Source organism: Colius striatus, chromosome Z (genome assembly GCF_028858725.1).
Source record: "Colius striatus isolate bColStr4 chromosome Z, bColStr4.1.hap1, whole genome shotgun sequence".
Lineage (NCBI taxonomy): Eukaryota > Metazoa > Chordata > Aves > Coliiformes > Coliidae > Colius > Colius striatus.
Window position 1 is genome coordinate 46,261,564 of NC_084790.1, and position 21,057 is coordinate 46,282,620.

Here is a 21,057-nt window from a genome sequence, read left to right on the forward strand (position 1 = left end):
ATGTTTTGTTATATACTTTATTATGCAACAGGTTACTTGGGATTTTTTTCTTACTTTTTTCTTTTTTTAAAGAAAGCTATATAGTGATCTATGTGCTTCTTTATCGCTGATGAGATAATCTTTGGAAGAATAAGCACGTATTTAGTAATATCTGCTCAGTACTTTCTGGTCTGTGGTGAGCAGACCGCAGCCAGCAGTAAAACACCCAGTATCTCACTCCTCTCATCCCCAGAGTGAGTGGGCAATAGAAGGAAAGTGAGAAGACTAATGGATCAAGATAGTGACAGTTTAATAGGGAAAGTGAAAGCTGTGTGCACAAGCAAAGCAAAAAGAGGAATTTATTCACTGCTTCCTATCAGCAGGTAGATGTTCAGCCGCTTTCTCAGAAGCGAGGCCTCAGCACACATAATGGTTGCTTGCACAGAGAAATGTCATACTGGCAGACATCTCACCTTCCTTCTCATCTGCTTGAGAATATATTGCAGAGTGTGACATCCTGTGCTGTGGGTAAGCTCTCTGGGTTATATCCACTCTCAGCCTCAAGCCTACGCGCAGTGGAAAGGGGAAAGGAAGCATTGACACTATGCAAGGGCTGTTCATCAACAGCCAACACACTGGCACTGTTTTGGCCCCAAATACAAAGTACAGCTGCATATGGACTGCCGTGAAGTTTTCTTGCTTCTGTCATCAGTAGGTTTTTTTAAATACACCTTCATGCTTTTCTCTGTACTTTTTTCCCAGCAGCATCTCCCATTTCCAGCTGAGTTTGTTTCACTGCCAGTTCATACCCCATGTATCCACTAAATGATCCATGGTTACATGACTAAAGTTGACAGTGATGGACTTCAGAGCTAAGAATGCACTCAGGCTTAAGAAGGGCAGAGTTCGCATCACTGAGTTCTTCTTTCAGGTTGTCTCCACCAGTTAAATTGTATTACTTCTGAAGGTTTGTCTGCAGAATGAGGGCTAAGAGCTTCTTTTTAGGAACAAAATGTTGGGTGCTAGAGGATGTGAATTTGTCATATGCACTCTTAAGTATTTGTGTTGGTCATACCCTTCACTAAGATTTTGTGTCACATCTTCTGCTTGAGGGCTTTAGCTTGTGTCCTTTAAGGCCCAAAATAAATGCCTAGCCTCTCATTGAATGTGTTTGGAAAGCCATCGAATGAAAAGTACATAGCCTAACAAGTTTTGTTCTTTTTAAGATAGGCAGGTCTTTGAACAATATAAAAGTGAGCTTTGCTGTTCCAAATATGCCCTGCTTTTGCCTGAAGAACTGACATAAATAATACATCTAAAAATGATCACAGTTTATCAGCTACATGCCTACATTAAGGAGGCAACCAACACAGCACAATCAAGCTAAATGGTTTTGATTCAGTTTGTGTGCTTCACTGTATTGGGTCTTTTGTCTTCGCCGGTTGTTTCCTCATTAGAAAGGACATTGTTCTGCTAAATTAGGACACAGGATACTGCCTACATTGAGGAAATTAAAATTACTAGCTAACATCAGAAAGTTTCTGAGATCTTGCTTGACAGTCCTGAATTGTGTGGGATTCTCTTGTGCAAGATCTGTCATCTGCTGAAGTCTAGTAAGATGATTTTGATAGTTTCTCCTTTCTTTGCCCCCGCTGTTTTGCTAGAGGCAAAGTAGGAAGTAGTGTCCTTTCTTAATATCAGTATAGATAAATAAAAATAAAACCATCTTCAATATGTGAATATTAGTGGGAAGTGTTAGAAACTTACTGAATTTTTCAAAAAGGGGATGTATATTCTGATATCAAACTAGAATGCAGTGCTTTTCCACAAAAATAATTTGCAGTTCATTTTGCATGGTTTAGAGCAGTGAGTCTGAAGTAACCTGTTCTGATGTTCTGTTGTTCCTTGTGTATCATTTGAACTGTTGTTCACATGAAAACGTTGTAAGCTGTGTGTTCCAGTTTTGTTTACATTTCTACATAATTAATTTTATTTCATACCTTTTTAGTGTCAGTCTTGCAAAGATTTTGAGGCTGTCAGCAGTGAAATTTGTGAGATACCTTGTCTGCTGGTGGTGAATTGCACTGTGTCTTCGCTACCGTAGTTATATCTTGTATTCATTTTTCATATACCTAAGTTGGGTCAAATGCATGAAGTATAGGGCAGTGTACTCACTATTTAAATCCAGATACCTTGAGACTTTTAATCAATGTATATGGTGATTTTGCTGCATGAGCAGTTAAACTTTTGCAGTAAAATGTGCCAGGGCTCAGATAAATTCAAAAGCTTGAGGTCTATTTTAGATTTGAGAAGATGATTAAGATATTTTTTCCCAGACTACTTTTTGAAAAATTTCAACCCTTTAACAAGAATCTTGCCTGCATCTATGGATCACAGCTAATATGGTAACATTGCTTTTGTTGAAAGATAAATAACTGCAAAGACTTACTCTGTGTCTCTGCCTATGTAATAAAATCAGTAGCTACAACTTGTACATTTATAAATATCTTTTGTGTAGTAATTCTAAATGAATGTGTGCTATACTGCTATAGTAAAGTCCAAGCTTTCTTAGTCTTCTTATCTAATGCTACAGAGCAAGATCTTAGACCTATCCAGTTGACTTTAATACAACATTGGTTTCACCCTGTTGTTCACCAAAGTCACAAAAGTACTGTGACTTTAAAATGCATTGGTAACAGAAGTCTTTGTGCTTTATAAATTTATACTTGCTATCTGGTAGAGTTAAATTGGTTTGTTTCTTGTAGTCTTATCCTGTATTTCATGTCAGTTTTTCAATAAAATAAGTTCTGTCCTATTAATTTATTTTCTTTATAACCTCTTGGGTCTTAAAAGACAGGGCCCAGCAGGCTTTTGCAATTACAGAAGAACTCCGATAGACATTGGCTTTGCTTCCAAACTATCAAAATGTTCCTGTGTAAAATGGCTTTGAAGTGGATTCTTCCTATGAGAGGTTGTCCTAACATCTGTGTATGGTTCTTCTGATTGACCCTAAAAAGCACTAAGGCGGTACCGATAAATTCAGTAACAAAAAAAGCAGAGTGAAGCTTATTCCATTATTCCAAGTCAGATTTTTTATTTATTTATTTATTTAGTCTTTCTTTGCCTGCTGGTTCTGTTTGACTAGAGAATTCTCTAGATACTGGTTAATTGACTAATTGAATATAAAACTAATTTGCTTTAATTTTCTGCATCTATATGCTGAATGTTGCAGCCAGAATTATGAGCATTGTTTTCAAATCCTATTTATTGTTATTTTGTAGTGACTATATTTTCTTGGTGTGCTAAAATCATATTTGAGTATTTCCTTCTTACTCTTTTTTTTAGCTGCTTCAGACACTACAGCTGTGCTGACCAATTTGTTGCTTTCATTATTCTTAATTAGAAAATTTGGTTCCTTGCATGTTCTGATTGATCATAGTTTTCTGAAACTCTTAGGGAGGTCAGTAAGTTAAATGGGATCACCTGAGCATCCTAGTAAAGAACTTTCAAGGTAACTAACCTAACAGTCTGAATGGTACCTTCAACAAAAGCTATTGAAGGTTTTCATGGCATTTAATTAGCTAGATAAATTGTCACTATTTTAGGACTAAATTTGTCCATTGAGGTTTTTCTAACCTTCTTCTAGGTCATCTTGAATTACTGACTGTCATTTACCAAAGTATTTTTGTTCTTTTTGTAAGGAACTTTTATCATTTTAATTACTTGTACATGTAAGCAAAGTTGGAAGAAAGAAAGTTAGTTGGAGCTCTATTTGGAGATGAGCATAGGTCAAATGTCTGTGCCACATAAAATTACCAAGATATTGGAATTCCTCAATTGTAAAAAAATATGTTGGAGTAGCTTGAGTTTCTGGAGATGAAGTGCTTAAAATACTGTAATAAAGCTTCTGTGATAGTGTAATCAATTCATAGGACTTAGAATCATAGAGTGGTAGGGGTTGGAAGGGACCTTTAGAGATCATCTAGTCCAACGCCCCTGCAGAAGCAGGTTCACCTAGATCAGGTCGCATAGGAACATGTCCAAGCAGGTCTTGAAGACCTCCAAGGAAAGAGACTCCACAACCCCTCTGGGCAGCCTGTGCCACTGCTCCCTCACCTGAACAGGGAAATAGTTTTTTCTTATGTTTAAGTGGAACTTTTTCTGTTCCAGCTTCATCCCATTACCCCTTGTCCTGTTACCATCTACTATAGAAAAAGCACATTTTCTTCTTATAAAGACATTATTTTATCAAAAGAATAATTTGTAAGTGCAACTGAAAACACAAAAAGCGTTTCTGTACAGATCCTTCCATTAATGAAATGTATTGCTGGTTTACATTTTACTAATAATGGAAAGATAAATTTCAGGTTAGTGTGCAGTATGTATGTGTTAGGAGAAAGACACAATACACACTTGAGTGAAAGAACACCCATGGTAGGAGCATCACAAGTGATTGATAGGGACATTTTCTGAGAAATAAACATTTGTTTCCACTGACTTACACAGTTAAGCAGAATATGGATTAATTTCATTAGAGCAAGTCAACAAAAAAGTAGTCTTTTTTTCTATTGAGCATTGCAGCAGAAGTGCTCTGTGGTAGCCCTTCCCTTGTCTTTGCATCTCACATCCCCCCTGAAAAGAGCAGCTTTGGAGCCTGTATTGAGGGAGGTTCCTTGTCCTGTGCCCTCTGAGTCATAGAAGATGAATTATTTTCAGTTGACATCAGCTTGTAGCAGTGGATCTTGTCAAGAGTGAAACTGTAATGTTACAAAGAACAGATAACAGCTTGATAACTGGCAGCAAGGCTTCTTTTGGAAGATTGTTGTCGAAGGTATTCAAAGCAAGGAAAAACCTAATTCTACCCCTGAAGTATTGCCTATATCAGAGTACCCTGAAATGCTGAGCAGAAGACAGGTTTTGTTATCTCCTCATCTAGCATATTCTTTGCAAAACTTTTTGTGCTGCTTCTGTGTCATCTACTTAGCTATATTCCTGTTACACAAGGACAAGAGAAATGTTGAATTCCTGTGCAAGTGCAGTCAAGTGCTTATTTCCTTTGCTAATAAAATTTCATCAGCAGTGCAAGTAGGAGAGAAAGCATTGCTGTTCCTTTGATTTTTTTAATCCAAAAGTCTAGTTTCATAGCAATGTGCTATATAAATAGAAACTAATAATAATTAGCAGAGTTGCATATGTATAATGAAGAAAACTATATAACAAATATATGCCAGTTAAAGAGGTGCTACATATTATGCCTAGCCCACTGCTAACAGGTGAAGAGGCTTCTGTAAGAGAAGAGGACAGCTGGCAGGGCTTGTCTGAAGATCTTGTCATCAGTCTGCTGCTTAAAATTCAGAAAGCTTCAATTTCTGTACCACCTAGACTCTTTGTAAGATTTATGTTTTAAATAAGTTATTGCAAAGGAAATGGTGTTTGAGAAGTGATGGTCAAGGGTAAATCTGTAATTTTTCTTATCTGTATGCTCTTTTACACTGTTATGAGTTACTTTGGGGTTGCTTTATTTTTCCTACTAATCCAATTTATAGTCATTTATAGACTTCAGCACAGTAATTCTTATGTCTTTATGTTAGTGAGTGTCTTGCACTAACTTTAATAGTTGGATCCTGCTTTTTTAATCCAGGCAGAGAAACAGGAAACAGCAGATGTTCAGCTTGATTTTTCTATTTCAGTGTTGTGTTGCTCCAAAGAAAAGCTTTAAACTCCTGTTTTTCTCTTGGGCGGGGGGGGGGGGGGGATTTCCTATTTGATTTTTGAGAAGCTTTGTGAGAGACTTCATAGAAGGAAAATCTGAAGGATTAAACTATAGTGGAGAGAAAAGATTTAAATCATGAGAGATAGTTATTCAGACCCCTCAAGGCTTTTGTAGGAAAGCTCATGAGAAATGCTGCCACTCTAAAATTTAAAGTGGTCTTACAATCTTCATAAAGAACTTGTGGAAAAAAATGAAGTGGGATGCAATATGCTGTTTATAGAACAGAGAAAATTCTTGCATGAAATAAAGCCTGAACATTCTAATACCTATGAAAGGAAGTATTTATGAAATGGTTTATGAAATTACTAATTATTACAAAAACAGACATCTGTGCATATAAGATTTTTCAATTATAACAAGAAATTAAAAACCAGTCATTTCTCTTCTGTTTATCAGACAGAAAAGATTTGGATAACAGCAACTTAAATCAAATATCTGGAAAGAGGATTTGTTTAGGTATCGGTATACTGACAGCTGTTCCCTGTGGAGCAATCCATGTTCAGCATTTTCAGACTGAGGTATCTAATGGTTAAATTTGAGGAAAACAAACCTTTACACAGTTTATGTGACTTTGAATATGACTGAATAAAATAGCAAGGAAAAAATGTAGTGCTTATTGCTGACAGCTGCCATCACAGAGCTATAATTTATGGTAAAGTTACTGATAAATTTTCTGACAAAATAACATCAAGAGTAAGAGTTGAGAAGAGATTGGCTAATCACTGTGTTGTGTTTTGTTACAGGCCCATCTAGATGTTTTTTTTAACAGCACAGATTTGGAATTTTTCAATTTCCAAAGGCTGCATGAAAAGAGGAAACAAAAGAGACTTTTTTTTTCCTATTGCTAGATGAAACCATATTAAACACTTTCATATTTTGATGGTTTTTTTTAATTTTGCATTGCAATATCTACTACAGATGGATTATGAACTGCAAGTTTTACTAAGTCAAAGTGACTGTGTAATCAAAGCAGAGAAAAAGATCTTACTTCTTGTTGGTGACTCCTAAAGTCTTAACCTTAAATCATTTTTCCTTTTCAAGGTGTCATCTACAACCTAGGGGATATCTCCATAAAGGTAATTCTAGTTCTGCAGGACATCAAACAGATTTGAACTTCTTACAAATTTGTAGTAATGGAAAATACAACATATTTTTTCCTGACTTTTTTTAAGTATGCCCATGTGTTTACAGTATTTGAGTGTTCTGTTTGTTTGCATTTTAAGGAAAAAGCAAACATCATTTTTTTCAAGTAGTCCTGAAACTGCACAAGAAGATAATTCAAAGACTCAATTTTTATTAAATTAGGATTATTCAGTAGTGATTTGATTTTACTAGGTATAAAAATTAAGCAAAAATAATGAAATCTCATTACTTTCCCCTGTGCCAAGCAGATATATACTTTGAAACCCTTTACTTGTCTTTATTTTCCTTCAGTGTAAATGAATGTTGGAGTTTAAACACTGTTTAGAGATGCAGTCTATTTATGTAACTAATAATTAAATCAAGTTTAAGTAACTTGGCCAAGAGACTTTAAATAGGTGGCCTGATTGTTCTGAGCAAGATCATCACCCAGTTGCTCTGTCTAGATAGGGAAACTTTTGAAAACTAGGACAATAATTTAATTGCCTAAATATAGTTTTAGGTTCTTAATTTTAGGGCAACTTATTTTAAAATAATTCATCTCACTAGGTGAATCCTTCTTTTACTATAATATGTCACAAGGCATGCCGTGATTGTGGAAACAGAGAATAGTTGCAGATTCATAAAGCTATGATGCCCTATTTGTATCTTGATTTGAGGGTGAGAGGGAGGCATGTCTCAGCCTAAGGAAAAAGGCATTGTGAGCAGCCAGCCCAGACAGAAGGATGTCACATTCAACAGATGCCCAGCTGAAAGGTCAGGGTTGGCCAAACCGTAACATGCATCCAGGTGAATACAGATAGAGGCACAGTTAATTTATCTGAGTCAAAAACTTCTTTTGGATGATAGTTGTGATGGTTCTTACCTAAGTGTCTCCTGTCTGATGAGTAAAAGGCAAGAACTTTCTCACTTCTGCCCCAGCCCATGTTGGAAATCTGTGTTATTATTGTATTAATAAAATTTGAATCATCATGTAGCCACAATTAATATCTGAAAGGAAGGTCATCCTTACATGGTACTACTAAAGAATATGCATTAAATGCATTTAAAGACATTGTTGAAGAAACATTTGATAAGAGTTGAATTCACAAACCTGTCCTTCTGTCCAAAACAGTAGTAACTTTTTCTGTAACTATATCTAGCAGCCAGAAACTCTCTGTAACTCTGATTGTGTTTATCTTTTGGTAACAGTTTAGCAGAGAAATCTATGTAGTTCCTGGATGAGAAGAAAGAACTGTAACTTGAAGCTGGTAAATTCCAGTAACAGTGAGTCTTTGGTAGGAGACTTAAAATCTACAAATTGATGTTCTTGATAAAGCTATATTCCAGAAGTGGAGTTACATTGAATTATAAACCATCTGTAAATGCTGAATAGCGTTTTAGAACAGGAGTGGACCTCCATCTCTGCCCATATTGTCTACTCCACTTTCTACTCTCTAGTGCTTTGGAAGAGACCTATTTTGACAATAAGAGTTCTGCTATTACCTCAGATTGTGTCACGCATCACCATAATTTGCTGAACGACAAGAATTTCAGATGGTTTGTTTGATATTCTATGACTGTATTTATGTCAAGCTGCCAAAGTATACCATCACTGTTCCTAATATTCTTTTACAGACATTTTGTTATGAGTTATTTTCCCTAACAAAGTAACAGTATATACATTCACACAAAGCCTAGAAACAGAATGGAAAAATAAATCCATACAATTGTCTGTTATTTCAGTGCTGCAAATCTCTTTGTTGGAATTAAAATATATGCTGTTTTTACAGGTGAAAGTAACATTTCAACAGAAACACTTTATTGATTCTGTAGCTCATTATTTATTGGAATTGACAGGTCTCTTGTCTTTTTACCATCTACTAGGTTGTACTAGAGATCATTTATACACTCATTGCACTAGAGAGGAGGACTCTTCAAATGTAGATAGCAACTGCTTTGATGTAACTAACAGGAGACAATCTTTGTGCTTGCAGCTTGTTTACTTCTTCAGGACTATAATTTAACCTTTCAGTCCAAATACATATGTACACCTCAGCAGTATGGTTAGCATATATGTTACTGCCAGTTCTACATCATTTCAGTTTCCAAAATGCAAGGGAGATCTGCAATACCAAAAGGAGGAACACTATTCTCCTTTTTGCCTACAACCTCTGTAAAAAAAAGTAGTTTGTAAAAAACCAAAATGTTTTCTCTGCATGGAATTCACCCTAGAAGGGCCAACACAACCTTTTATCTGTTTTTTGGGCATTGCATCAAGGCTCTCAGAAATTGATGGAAGTTTCTGTGAGTCTTTGCGTATCAATTCTTTACCTCATTGTTTGAAATACTGGTTACAATAAAGACTGATGATTATTAATATTATCTTAATTGTTAGCTATAGAAACACTAATAGCTGTGCCTACATGCTCTGCATATTTTTGGCCTGAAGCTTCATTTGCCAACCTAACTGTAATGCTTATATCAATCTCATAAATACCTGAATAAACAGTGTCTGTGTTTTATTAAATGCAAAATCAAAATGAGGATAGGCTTGTAACATGATACTTTTTAAGTACTAGTTTAGTACTAGTAGAAGATATTTCCTAAGTATTAGTTTGAGGGTTATATATTAAGGATTTAAATATTTAAGGTTATAAGAGTTATATATTTAAGGGTTAAGTATATTTAAGAGTTATATATATAATATATATTATATACTAAAGTATTAAAATGATTGTGGTTCATGTACTTTGAGTAGTATTTATCCGAGTGGCCTATCTCTGAAATCATCTTGATAATTATTTTAACAGGAATAATACTTTATGAAAAGTCAGGGAAGTATCTGCCATGACTTCAAGAGATGTTCATAAAAGCTCTGTTTCCAGATGTTCCTTAAACAAAAAGTAAAGAGAAATTTCCAAGAGGGTGATAATGTCTAGAGCTGCCAGTTTAGGTGTATATTTCAAAATCTTAAAGGCTCAATTACTCCATAGACAGAACTGCAGAGATTAACCAAACTGCATAACAAAAGATGCTTGAATAACTTCAAATTCATCATAAAAAGAAACTGAAATGTATAAGATTCTCAGGAAAAAAAAAAAGCGAGGAGGATGTGTAAAAAATCAGGATGAATCAATAATACAGTAAAATAGCCATTATTCTAATTCTGTGAACAAGAATTAGAATTACAAGAACAAGAATTACAAGAATGAAAAGAAAATATATTAGATCCTTTATGTGTTTTTCTGAACTTTGTTTTTCACTTTTTTTTTTTTTAAAAAAAGCCTTTATCTCCTAACAGAAATAAGATTAAAGATCTGCTGAGTTTCAGTGAGACAAACAGGTTATCTTGGTATATATTAAGGCATCTTTTTAAATTTTTCTTAAGGTACTCTAGTTATGTTCTCAAATTATCCTATTACTTAAAATGAATCATGTGAACAATTTAAGTAGTATTAAATAATATTTGTCATTAACAGGATATTGAGTTTATAACAATACTGTAATTTTCAATGAATCTCTAATTGGAAGTTTAAAAAGTGGTCTAAATAATGTCCATTATTTGGTAATTCATAAAGTGTGTGAAAAGGTCGTGGTTCCCTGAGCAATCAGGTTAAATAAATATACCTTGCAAAACTTCTAATTGATTCTGAGTGAGTCATGTTTTTATTGTTTCTTTGTGATAGTGTTAAGTCTGTGAAAGTCATATTGTCAGATTGTCTTTTTCTTCATACAATTACTTCTCCAGAGAAGAGAAATGGAGGCTGAACCTACTTAGACTCCAGTGAAGTGCCCATGTACGAGGATGTGATTTATGTTCCTTAGAGTTCTGAATTAATCCAACAATTTCAGTACTAGTACTAGCTCTTAGTTAAATCTGTCTGCGGCTGGGCTGCAATAGCTGTACATTGATAACCTCTCATAGGCTTTGCGCTCAGTGTCTTACACCTGCTCCATTAACTTACAGGTCATGAGATTAGCTGTTTTGAAAAAAACAGTCTGCATATGTAGTCTGAAAGTGATAGAAAGCTTATCACACTGATAATCCATGTAAATTGTTATTGTTCTTACTTTATGTCTTATTTTCAGTTTGAAATATTAGTTGGATCTCTAAGATGCGGCATCTTATTACTTCTTTTTATGGTAGATTTTAAAAAATCAGGTTGATTGAATTCATTTGTATTCCATTCTAGGATGTATTTTAGGCTTTTTATATGATCTTCTTGTTTTCTCTCTGGTTTGCAATGTCAATTTTAAATTGTAGATGTTCAAACTTGGGTATGTTACTCTAGAACAGATCTCAGTAACAACCTGTGCAGAACTTCAGGACAGCCCTTAAAAGCAGTCCTTTTGGACAAGCACAAACATATTCTTTCAATCACTTTCTATATCCACATTTACCCTGTGGTTAGAAAGGTATCCTGGCATTCAATATTTGAATTTTTTGGCCTTACAAGTCTCCATATAATTGGCAGGTTTTCCATTTCCCTACATGTTCCATTAGGAAGGCCTTTGCTCTGCTGATGGTGTGAATTCCCTTGTGAAAAGGGCAACATCACATGGGTTAAATGAAATGCAGAATTCCTTGGCTTTGGACACTTCTTGCTTACTAGACAAAGGAATCTTAGAATCATTTTGGTTGGAGAAGACTGTTAAGATCATCAAGTCCAACCACTAACCTCACACTGCCTAGCCCACCACTGAACATGTTCCTCAGCACCTCATCTATGTGTCTTTTAAATATCTTCAGGGATGGTGACTCCACCGCATCCCTGGGCAGCCTGATCCAGTGTCCAACAATCCTCTCAGTGAAAAAGTTCTAGTGAAAAAACTCTTCCTAATGTCTAATCTAAACCTCGTCCAGCACAACTTGAGGTCGTTTCCTCTTGTCCTGTCATTCATTACTTTGGGAAGAGAATAAACCCCACCTTGCTGCAATCTTCTTTCAGGTAGTTGTAAAGAGTGATCATGTCTCTCTCAGCCTTCCCTTCTCAAGGCTAAACATCCCCAGCTCCTTCAGACGCTTCTCATAAGACCTGTTCTCCCAGCCCTTCACCAGCTTCATTGCCTATCTCTGGACATGCTCCAACAGCTTAATGTCCTTCTTGTAGTGAGGGGCCTAAAACTGAACACAGTACTTGAGGTGTGACTTCACAGTACTGAGTACAGGGGCATAATCACTTCCCTGGCCCTTCTGGTCACAGCATTTCTGATGAAAGCACTGAAACGAGGCCCTGTGTTACCTGCATAAATATTGTTCAGCTACTAGTTCCAGCTATTCAAAGTGTTTGGGAAAACTGGAACCAAAAATATTGTTTCTTTTCATATCTCTTTATGCTTCAACAATATCTTCAAGCTAACTTTCCCAAGCCAGCATATTAAAAGACTTATATTTTATAGTACACAGCACAATGTGTATTGAGAAGGGTACAGATCTCAGAGCAATTAACAAAGACTGTTGACTAAGAGCAGCTTTGTCGGCACTTTTGATCCTTTCTACAAACTGTCTTAGTGCAGCTGAACAAAAGAAAATAGTACTAGTGCCAGCTTACACATCGAGGTTCATAACTAACAAGCGTCATTTGCTCTTTGTGAACATCTCTGCGCTGTCAGCTTACTGTTTTACTCTCTAGCATCCTCTCTGTACATTATCCATGTATTTTAATTTGTGGCTAGAAGACTTGGATCTTCTATTCTATCTTCTATTCATTGGTGATCTGTGCAAAGGCAGTCACCTAGTCAAGTCCAAACAGCACTGTGCAGAATCTAATGAGTTTATCATAGCTGAGTAAGTTGGAAATAGCGGAAAGTTGCAGTAGTTAAGTACGAGAAATTTTAATGCAAATTAGAGAAAAAAAAAATCAGCTAACCAAGCAAGTTGTGATAAGTTGCACTTGTGAACTGCTCAGATACTAAAATAATAGGTTGTATAATTATCTTATGCAGGAGTATAATAAATTCATAGTGTTGCTGACCTAGTTCTGTTTCTAGTCTGTGTAATGTTTGGATACAGTAAACATTACAAATCTGATATTTAGTTTTCTCAACTATAATAATTCTGTAAACATTTAACTGCATAAGAAATTTAACTTCGCTTTGTTCTTCACCATGAGATCATTCATGATTAAGAAAAGATTGTAGTAATACTATTGTACCCATAATTACATAAAGATATAAACAAACTGAGATTGATAGAAGTTAGAAAGAGGTTCTCCTCCCCCTCTCCTCTGTCCTAGTGAGACCGCATCTGGAATATTGTGTCCAGTTCTGGGCCACTCAGTTCAAGAAAGACAAGGAGCTGCTGGAGAGTTCAGCACAGGGCCACAAAGATTATTAAGGGAGTGGAGCATCTCCCTTATGATGAAAGGCTGAGGGAGCTGCATTTCATTAGCTTGGAGAATAGAAGACTGAGGGATGTCCTTGTTGTTACAAATATTTAAAGGGCGGGTGTCAGGATTTTTCTGAAATGTTGTATGGGGAAAAATTTAGACTACAGAGAGTTCAGACTAAATTACTTGTACAAACATTTAAGCCATGGGCATTGGCACCTCTGCCCTATTATATGTTTCAAGCTTAGGTTTGTCAGGCATGTCACAAGATGGCCATGTGCTCAAAGCCATACAAACCCTGGACCTCGTGGCCTGAATTATAAGAACTTCTACTAGTTTAGCTAGTAAAGGTTTTTGGTAGGGTTTTTCCTACATTTTAAAATCAGACTTGAATTTGTTTTATGAGTTTGCTTTTGAAACTCCATTAACAGTCAACAATTTAGTCTGCAGTAAATAGCTAAATAAATTCTGTTCAGAGCAAGAAGGGACCTGTAGACTTTCCCACAGTGATGGCACTCACTTCTCTCTACTCAATCTAGCTACCAATTTTTAAGAAATTTTCAGGAAGCCGATATACCTGAGGTCACAACCCTTGCACAAGATATGGTTAGAGTTGGCTAATGAGTTCAAAAGCCCTTGGGGATAGATGGATAGATATGGCACTTCTATAAACAGCATTTCTGTTAAAAATTGGGCAGAATCCACTAATTTTTATTATTTTAAATTTCTTTTCCAGTAGCAATCATGAAGTAATTATTTCTTTTTGATCCGTTTCTGTACTCAAGAGGATCTATGTTGTTTCTCTCAAACTTTTTCAAACCTGGAGAATATTCAGATTACACTATAACTGAAGGCTTAAAGTCTATTTTACAGATGCAGATCATTTCAGATTTTTTTTATATACAGCTGACGAGTAGCATGGAACACTTTACTGAGAAGCAGAAAATGCCTACAGCATGCTTTCCAAATGTAATATATGCAAACATGCAGCAAGTCGGCTCTTCTTCCTGGTATGTAAGGGTGAAAATGTGGATTCTTGAGTCTTACACACCACTGCTTCCCTTTTGAGGTTCTGTTAGAAGTACTGTTTATCCAGAAGAACAGTGAAGGAGTTGCCTCCACAAAGAGACTATAGCTTTATTTGCCTTTACATTAAACATGCAAAGACAGAAAAAACTTTTCCCCTCCTAACCAGTCAATGTACTATCTGACGGAAGATGTATTCTGATCCACACATGTGTCAGTATCTTTTAGGAAAGAATTACTGAACAAGATTATCATTCTCCACTGGAACATGTCGTCACTGTCACATTATAAGAGCAGTCTGGAATGGGATCTCCACAGGTTTATGACAAGAATGAGTAACATTTCTCATTTTAAGAGAATTTTTTGATGTAATTGGTGGGTTACACACTAATAATGCATCCACCAGTTTTTCTCAGACTCCATTCCATGGGACTCTCAATCACTTTGGCAAAATTTGCTGCATCATCTTCTGCTATTTAATGCCCAGATGCTTCACAGTGCACATTACTACCCAGGCCAGCATCTCACAGTGCTAGTCCTCCATACTACACTGCATTGTGCTGCTTCACAGACCACATGTGAGACTATACAGCTCATTTCTCACAGAAACACAGAATGGTAGGGATTGGAAGGAACTAGTCCGACTTAGTCCAACCCCCATACTCAAGCAGGTCCACCTAGATCAGGTCACACAGGAATGCATCCGGGCGGGTTTGAAAACCTCCAGAGAACGAGACTCCACACCCTTTATGGAAATTTATAGGCATAATTATTATGCACTAATAGTAAGTCAACTACTAATTAACTTGGGGTTGTGTTTGCATTGACAAAGCATACACAGGTATTTTTAGGCTTTCATTATTTGTTCTTAAAGTTAATTATATGGAAAATTATATGTTTACTTTAAGGCCTTTGAAAAAATTCCACCTTTGATCATTAATCTTTTTTGGCTTAATATTTCTATGAAATACAGTTTTATGTATTTTGTATTTAAGTTTTATTTCAGGCAGTTATTTTTGCACGATAATCCTGTGAAATATAGAACAGATTTTTTTCTTGGCATTGATTTCCTTTTACTGTGGACAATTTTGACCTTACAAAGCATTCTAAATTGATCGGTTTAAAGTGAAGGGTTTTGCAATTTTTTCATAGTTTGCCATCTTAGGGGAAATATTATTTGTGTTTTATTTAGTTTCACCACTGTTCCTACCATACGCTCAGATTTTAGTCTGAACCTTCTTTTACTGGTGGCATGCACAGAGAATCTTGTTAGTATCTACGTCCATTAGTTCTAGGTCTTTCATATAATTACAGCTAAATCTTACATTAAATATCATGTTATTTAGTCCAGTCAAACTATGTTAGACTGCTTGTTAGTTAACATTCTTTATAGGCTTTCCAATTGGAAATTTATCCTCTGTTACAGGCCTTTTGTTGCTGTTGTTAACATCCTTCTGCCATCCAACCCATGAAATATCAGGGCTTAACGTCAGGTGGTACAGTCAGTATTAGCAGTTACCCTGTGACTTGCAAAGATGGAAGCTGTTGAAGGCTCTTACATTTATTTTCTTTCTTAGGAGTAATAGTTCTACTTTCAAGGTTTTCTTGTTAATATTTGGCAATCTTTTTACTCCCATCTCTGTCCTTGGTGTCTACGTGACCATTTGCAATTTTACATGTACTGCAATTCTACAAGTACAGCTTTCTGATTTATGCTTGAAAGTGCTCAAACTCTAAAGCTCTGTCTCTATGGAACATATAGGCACTTCTTAATTGCAGACAAAAAAATAATGCCTGTTTAAATTATTATGCATTAGCTTCTTGCATAGGGAACATTCTCTGATTTTAGCTTTGCAGTACTAAATGATGCTGCCTAGACAGTTGATTTGAGAGGGGGCACAAAGCTGTAGAGAAGACAGCTCTTCCTCTGTTCTGCTAACCAAATTACTTGTAACCAGAGTCTAGTTTGCACAATAGAATAATTGTTTTCTTCTTTCTAACTGCAGTTGGCTCTGAGATTCCTCTGTCTGTGAATCTCACTGTGATTACAAATATATCTCAGAACCAAGCATTACCCTTGAGTCCTCAGCCATGTTGCTTGTAGTTCACTCATAATTAGCTACATAAGTAGCTCATGCAAGATGTTTAACTTGCGGCTAGTGAGACAGGCAGCTCCTCTATACAAACTGTATGTTTCCTTTTCCATCAGTGCTCATACAAAAACTGCCAGCAAAAGCTTCCCCTCTCCACCCCACCTCATCTTTTGATTTTCTAGGATTAATTATGATTTTGTCATTACATATAATAATAGAATCAGACTTTAAAAAAGACCTTTAAGATCATCGAGTCCAACTGTTAACCCAGCAATACCATATCCACATTATCTGGGTTGGAGGAGGTTGTTATTTTCACAATATATTAGTGTTTCCTAATTTCTGCTGAAGTCATCTCTGTCATGTATTAAGCTCAGACTACTTTCCTCACTTTCTGTGCCAAATCATTTTCCACTTTTTGTCAAATAAACAGTATTATGTGGCTTCCTTCATTCTAAATTACCTAGCTGTAATTCTCTCTAAACTATCTTTTGTCCTTCTCTTCTGGTGCAGGTTGCCTGTGCTGTAAACGTAGAGGCAGTTTGGGTTAAACAGTGTTATTGATTAGTAATAATACAGTGCTGCTCTAACACTCTGCTACAGCATAGAGCAAGAATAGTTCCAATTATTACTGTCTATGACTAGGTTCTATAGATGATTGTCAGTATTGCCTAGTTGCCTCTGCAGTAAATTTCAGTACCCATTGAAGTTTTCTGGGCCCATCTCAAGTCTGGTATGGAGAAGATCAAGCTAGAGTAATAAGTGCTGAGCTAAGGGCTTCAAGAGCCATACACTACTGACACTTAGAGTTGCATGAGAGCTTACATTTGGACATAGTACTAAAGCCAAACTGTCTCCAAACTGTGAGTCATTCTTCTTGTGGAAACATGCCCTTCACAAATTACCTTTCAAAGGCAGGACAACCCACATGTTCTTTTTAGAGCTTTTTGCTTTGTTTTGCCTTTCTTGGTAAAGCAACCGAGTGTTTTGGTTACAAATAAAGTTATAAATAAATTGTTAAAATTCCTTTTAAAATAAAACTGATCATAGTACAGTTTTACTCAGCCTTTTTTGTTTTGTTATTTCCTTCTTCTACAGTCTCATGATTTTTGGGTTTTTTTTTCCCACAGAGTGCTTGTTGTGACGTTCCTGTCTTATCAGTGTATTTCATCATCTCATTAGAAATAAGTTGTATTAAGAATTTCAGCAGTGTGTACCAACTCCTTAAGCATTTCATAAAGTCAGCTTCCTGCCTAGTCGTTTTGCCCAAAATAGTCGTGAGCTGAGCTGTGAAAAGGTATTTTCTTTTTCTTTTTATTCTTGCAGACTGTAAATGATAACCTGCATACAGAGGATGAGCGTGAACTCAGCAGAGATAAAGAAAGCTATCTCTGTGCAGTATGCCTGGATGTTTATTTCAATCCTTACATGTGCTATCCATGCCACCACATCTTTTGTGAACCTTGCCTAAGGATGCTTGCTAAAGACAATCCAGCCAGTACTCCATGTCCACTGTGTCGCACTACAATTGCCAGAGTCTTTTTCCAAACAGGTATAAAATTTAAAGTTTTTTTGCTATATGTGAGAATATTTGTAGCTTTCCTCCCTGTATTTCTGGCCTAAATAAATATGTAGTTAAAACTATAGTAAAACCCTGCTAACCACATATAATCATAAAAAGAAGAAAAGAAGGAAAGAATAGTATGCTATAGGCCACATCCAGAAAATTTAGTGATCTTAATTCACTGTGAGTTTTTCTTTGCATGTGACTCTTCGTAGAACTATTCCACAAAGACTTTCTCCAGTGGCAAGAAGCAACTCTGAATGCATGTTTTAAAACACTTTGCTTTTTTAAGTAAGGTTCTGATATTTACATTTCTTTGGTTTCCTCTTGCTAAGTAATCACAGGCTCCAAACATAATGGGCTCTTTCAGAAAATATCCTACCAGAAAAGCATTTTTTAAATTAATAACTTAGCACAAAAATACTGTTTTCTTGGGTTTCTGGTATTAATTTAGCTACAAATGAACATAAAGGCTGGCAGAACTATAGAACCCTCCTAACTAATCATGTTTTTGAGTTCTCCCTTCCTACCCTATTATACCTTCATCTTTAGCATTCCTGACTTTTAGCAGTAGGAAAATAGGGTGGGTAAGGGGTGGAGAATTTGACATCAGAACAAGTACAGAGATAGAAGAGGGTGAGTAGTGTTGTATATGGGATACCTGTAGTAGCATGTGTCAGGTTTTTATGTCTGGATCTTAAAAAAAGCAAATTCAAGCACCATTGATAAAGTTGCACTATTGTATCTGAACTAGGCCTTTACAGCACTTAGAACTCTGTATAGACAGGTCACAGAATAATGTAAATGACTCGAGCATGCAAGAGTGTTTATTTCTGCATATTGCAGAGATATTACAGCAGTTCTCTTTAAGAGTGCAGTGATGATAACAGGTTGAGGATGCAGATTAAGGTATGATTTCACATTGATAACAGAGCTGCCTAGCTTCTGTTTCTGATTGTGCACAGACTCTTCCTCTGCAGAGACACAACTTTGTATAACTTGGTGGCAGACCAGATCAAAGAACTGACTACGCCAAACAGGAACTCATTTGGCTGAGAAGGTGGCATTTTTTAGAGAAACTAATTGCCCCAGGATGATTCACTGGGTAGCTGCTGGTGGCTAGGGATTGGGACTGTCTGTGTCAGCACTGCAGCAGAGAAAATGGATTGAATGGTGCAGCCTGAGCACTCTCAGCACCGTGCCTGGCTGATGTATAGAGGTTTCAAGCTGTTCTCATTTCATTTGTTTAATGTTTGATGCTCTTTGGATTTGACATACAGATGAAGTGTGTTTCACCAATAATTACTTTTAGTTGTTTTAGGGCTATGTAATTTTTTTAAAAAAACTTTTTACAGACTTGCTGCAGTGAAACACTCTAGGGAGAGTGTTTGCAAATTTTTCAACACATTTAAAGTACTGTCATTTGAGTAAAGTATTACTAGGATTCTTTGTAGCCTTTGAGTAACTGACATACAATGTATATAAAAACCTGATGGGCAGGAATGAAGAAAAGGGAGCAAGACACTTCTCAGTGGCATCCACTAACATGACAAGAGGCAGTAGGCACAAACTGAAACACATTAAATTCCTTCTCAACACAGCAAAAACTTTTCTGGAAGGGTGCTGAAATAGATTGCCCAGAGGGGCAGTGAGGTCTCCATTTCTGCAGATAACCAAACCTGATACACTCCATGGGTAACCTACTGTAGCTGACTGACCTTGCTAGAGCAGGGTAGGTTGGACTAGTTGACCTTGAGAGGTCTCTTCCAACCCAACCCATTCAGTGAAAATATTTTTAAAGTATGTAGGTTTTTTGAGAAAAAGAGTTCGTTTGGCTGAAGTGTAACTGTAGTGTCATAAATATGTAAATAGAGTCTACTGTAAATAGAGAGCCCTAATAGTATAAAATATGTATTTAATATTAACATCAAATGAGAGAAATCCATATGGCCTTGACAGTAGCTCTTTAAAATTGCTATATAGTATATAACTATATATCATAGACTCATAGAATGGTAGGGTTGGAAGGGGCCTTTAGAGATCATCTAGTCCAACCCCCCTGCAGCAGATCCATGTAGATCAGGTCGCATAGGAACGTGTCCAGGTGGGTCTTGAAGTCCTCCAAGGAAGGAGACTCCACACCTTCCCTGGGCAGCCTGTGCCAGGGCTCCCTCACCTGAACAGTAAAATAATTTTTTCTTATGTTTAAGTGGAACTTTTTGTGTTCCAGCTTCATCCCATTACCTCTTGTCCTGTTGCTAAATACCATAGAAGAAAGGGATGTCCCAACCTCCTGACACTCACCATTTAGATATTTATAAATATTAATAAGATCCCCCCTCAATCTCCTCTTTTCTAGACTAAACAGCCCCTACCATTCTACGATTCAAAGAAAAAATTCAAAGTAGGTTCGCTAGACTTACATTACTTTATTATATCTATATTATAGAAGATATTTTGTAATTTTCAGTGCATAACATACTAAGCACCTTTTAAATCAACCAAGAAATATTGCTGATGATATCATATCCTTAGAGAAGTTAGTAGAATCAACACATTAAGGAAAACAGATGGTGCCAGGCCAATTTAAAAGGTAGTAATTTTTTTTTTTTTTACTCAGATTTATTAAGCCTTTTAAAAACTTATGTTGAAGTCACTGGTGGTGTAGGTTTATAAAGCCAACAAAGAATTCTTTACATATTTCCCTACTACTACAGCTGGAATGTTTTATTCCTTCACTGCTGTATTCTGGATACTTTATGCAGGTTTCCTTTTGTATAACTGAATTGTATTTTACAAGGATATCCCAGAAAAAAAAATCTAAGGATACATTCAAAAGTTCACTTTTTAGCTTATACTTAATCTAAATATGTTCTATAGAATATAAAACTCGTATATAAAAATAAAAAACCATAGTGGGAAACTCACGGCTTGTTCCTTTTGCTTTTAGGAGAGCAAATGGCCTCTTTCCCTTCAGTGACAAAGCTTTATGGGTGCAGTAGCACTCTTCTCACATAATGAGATGAAAGGGGTTGGAGATTTCTTTACTGTCGATGTGTTGTGTGATCTCATTCCACACACATTCTGACGTGGTGAAATACAGGACAATTTTTAGAATAAGATGATCATATTTTTTGTACTTCAAATATGCTGATGCCTTTCTTCTTTATA

At 36.1% G+C, this 21,057-nt stretch overlaps 1 protein-coding gene across 1 annotated transcript in view; it reads left to right on the top strand.

The window, feature by feature from the left end:
• Positions 1-21,057, top strand: part of RNF180 (ring finger protein 180) — a 78,752-nt gene that overhangs the window by 33,861 nt on the left and 23,834 nt on the right. The window contains exon 6 of the mRNA XM_062019175.1: positions 17,649-17,874. Coding sequence (XP_061875159.1) covers positions 17,649-17,874 — 226 coding nt within the window. The remainder of the gene's footprint in view (positions 1-17,648; positions 17,875-21,057) is intronic.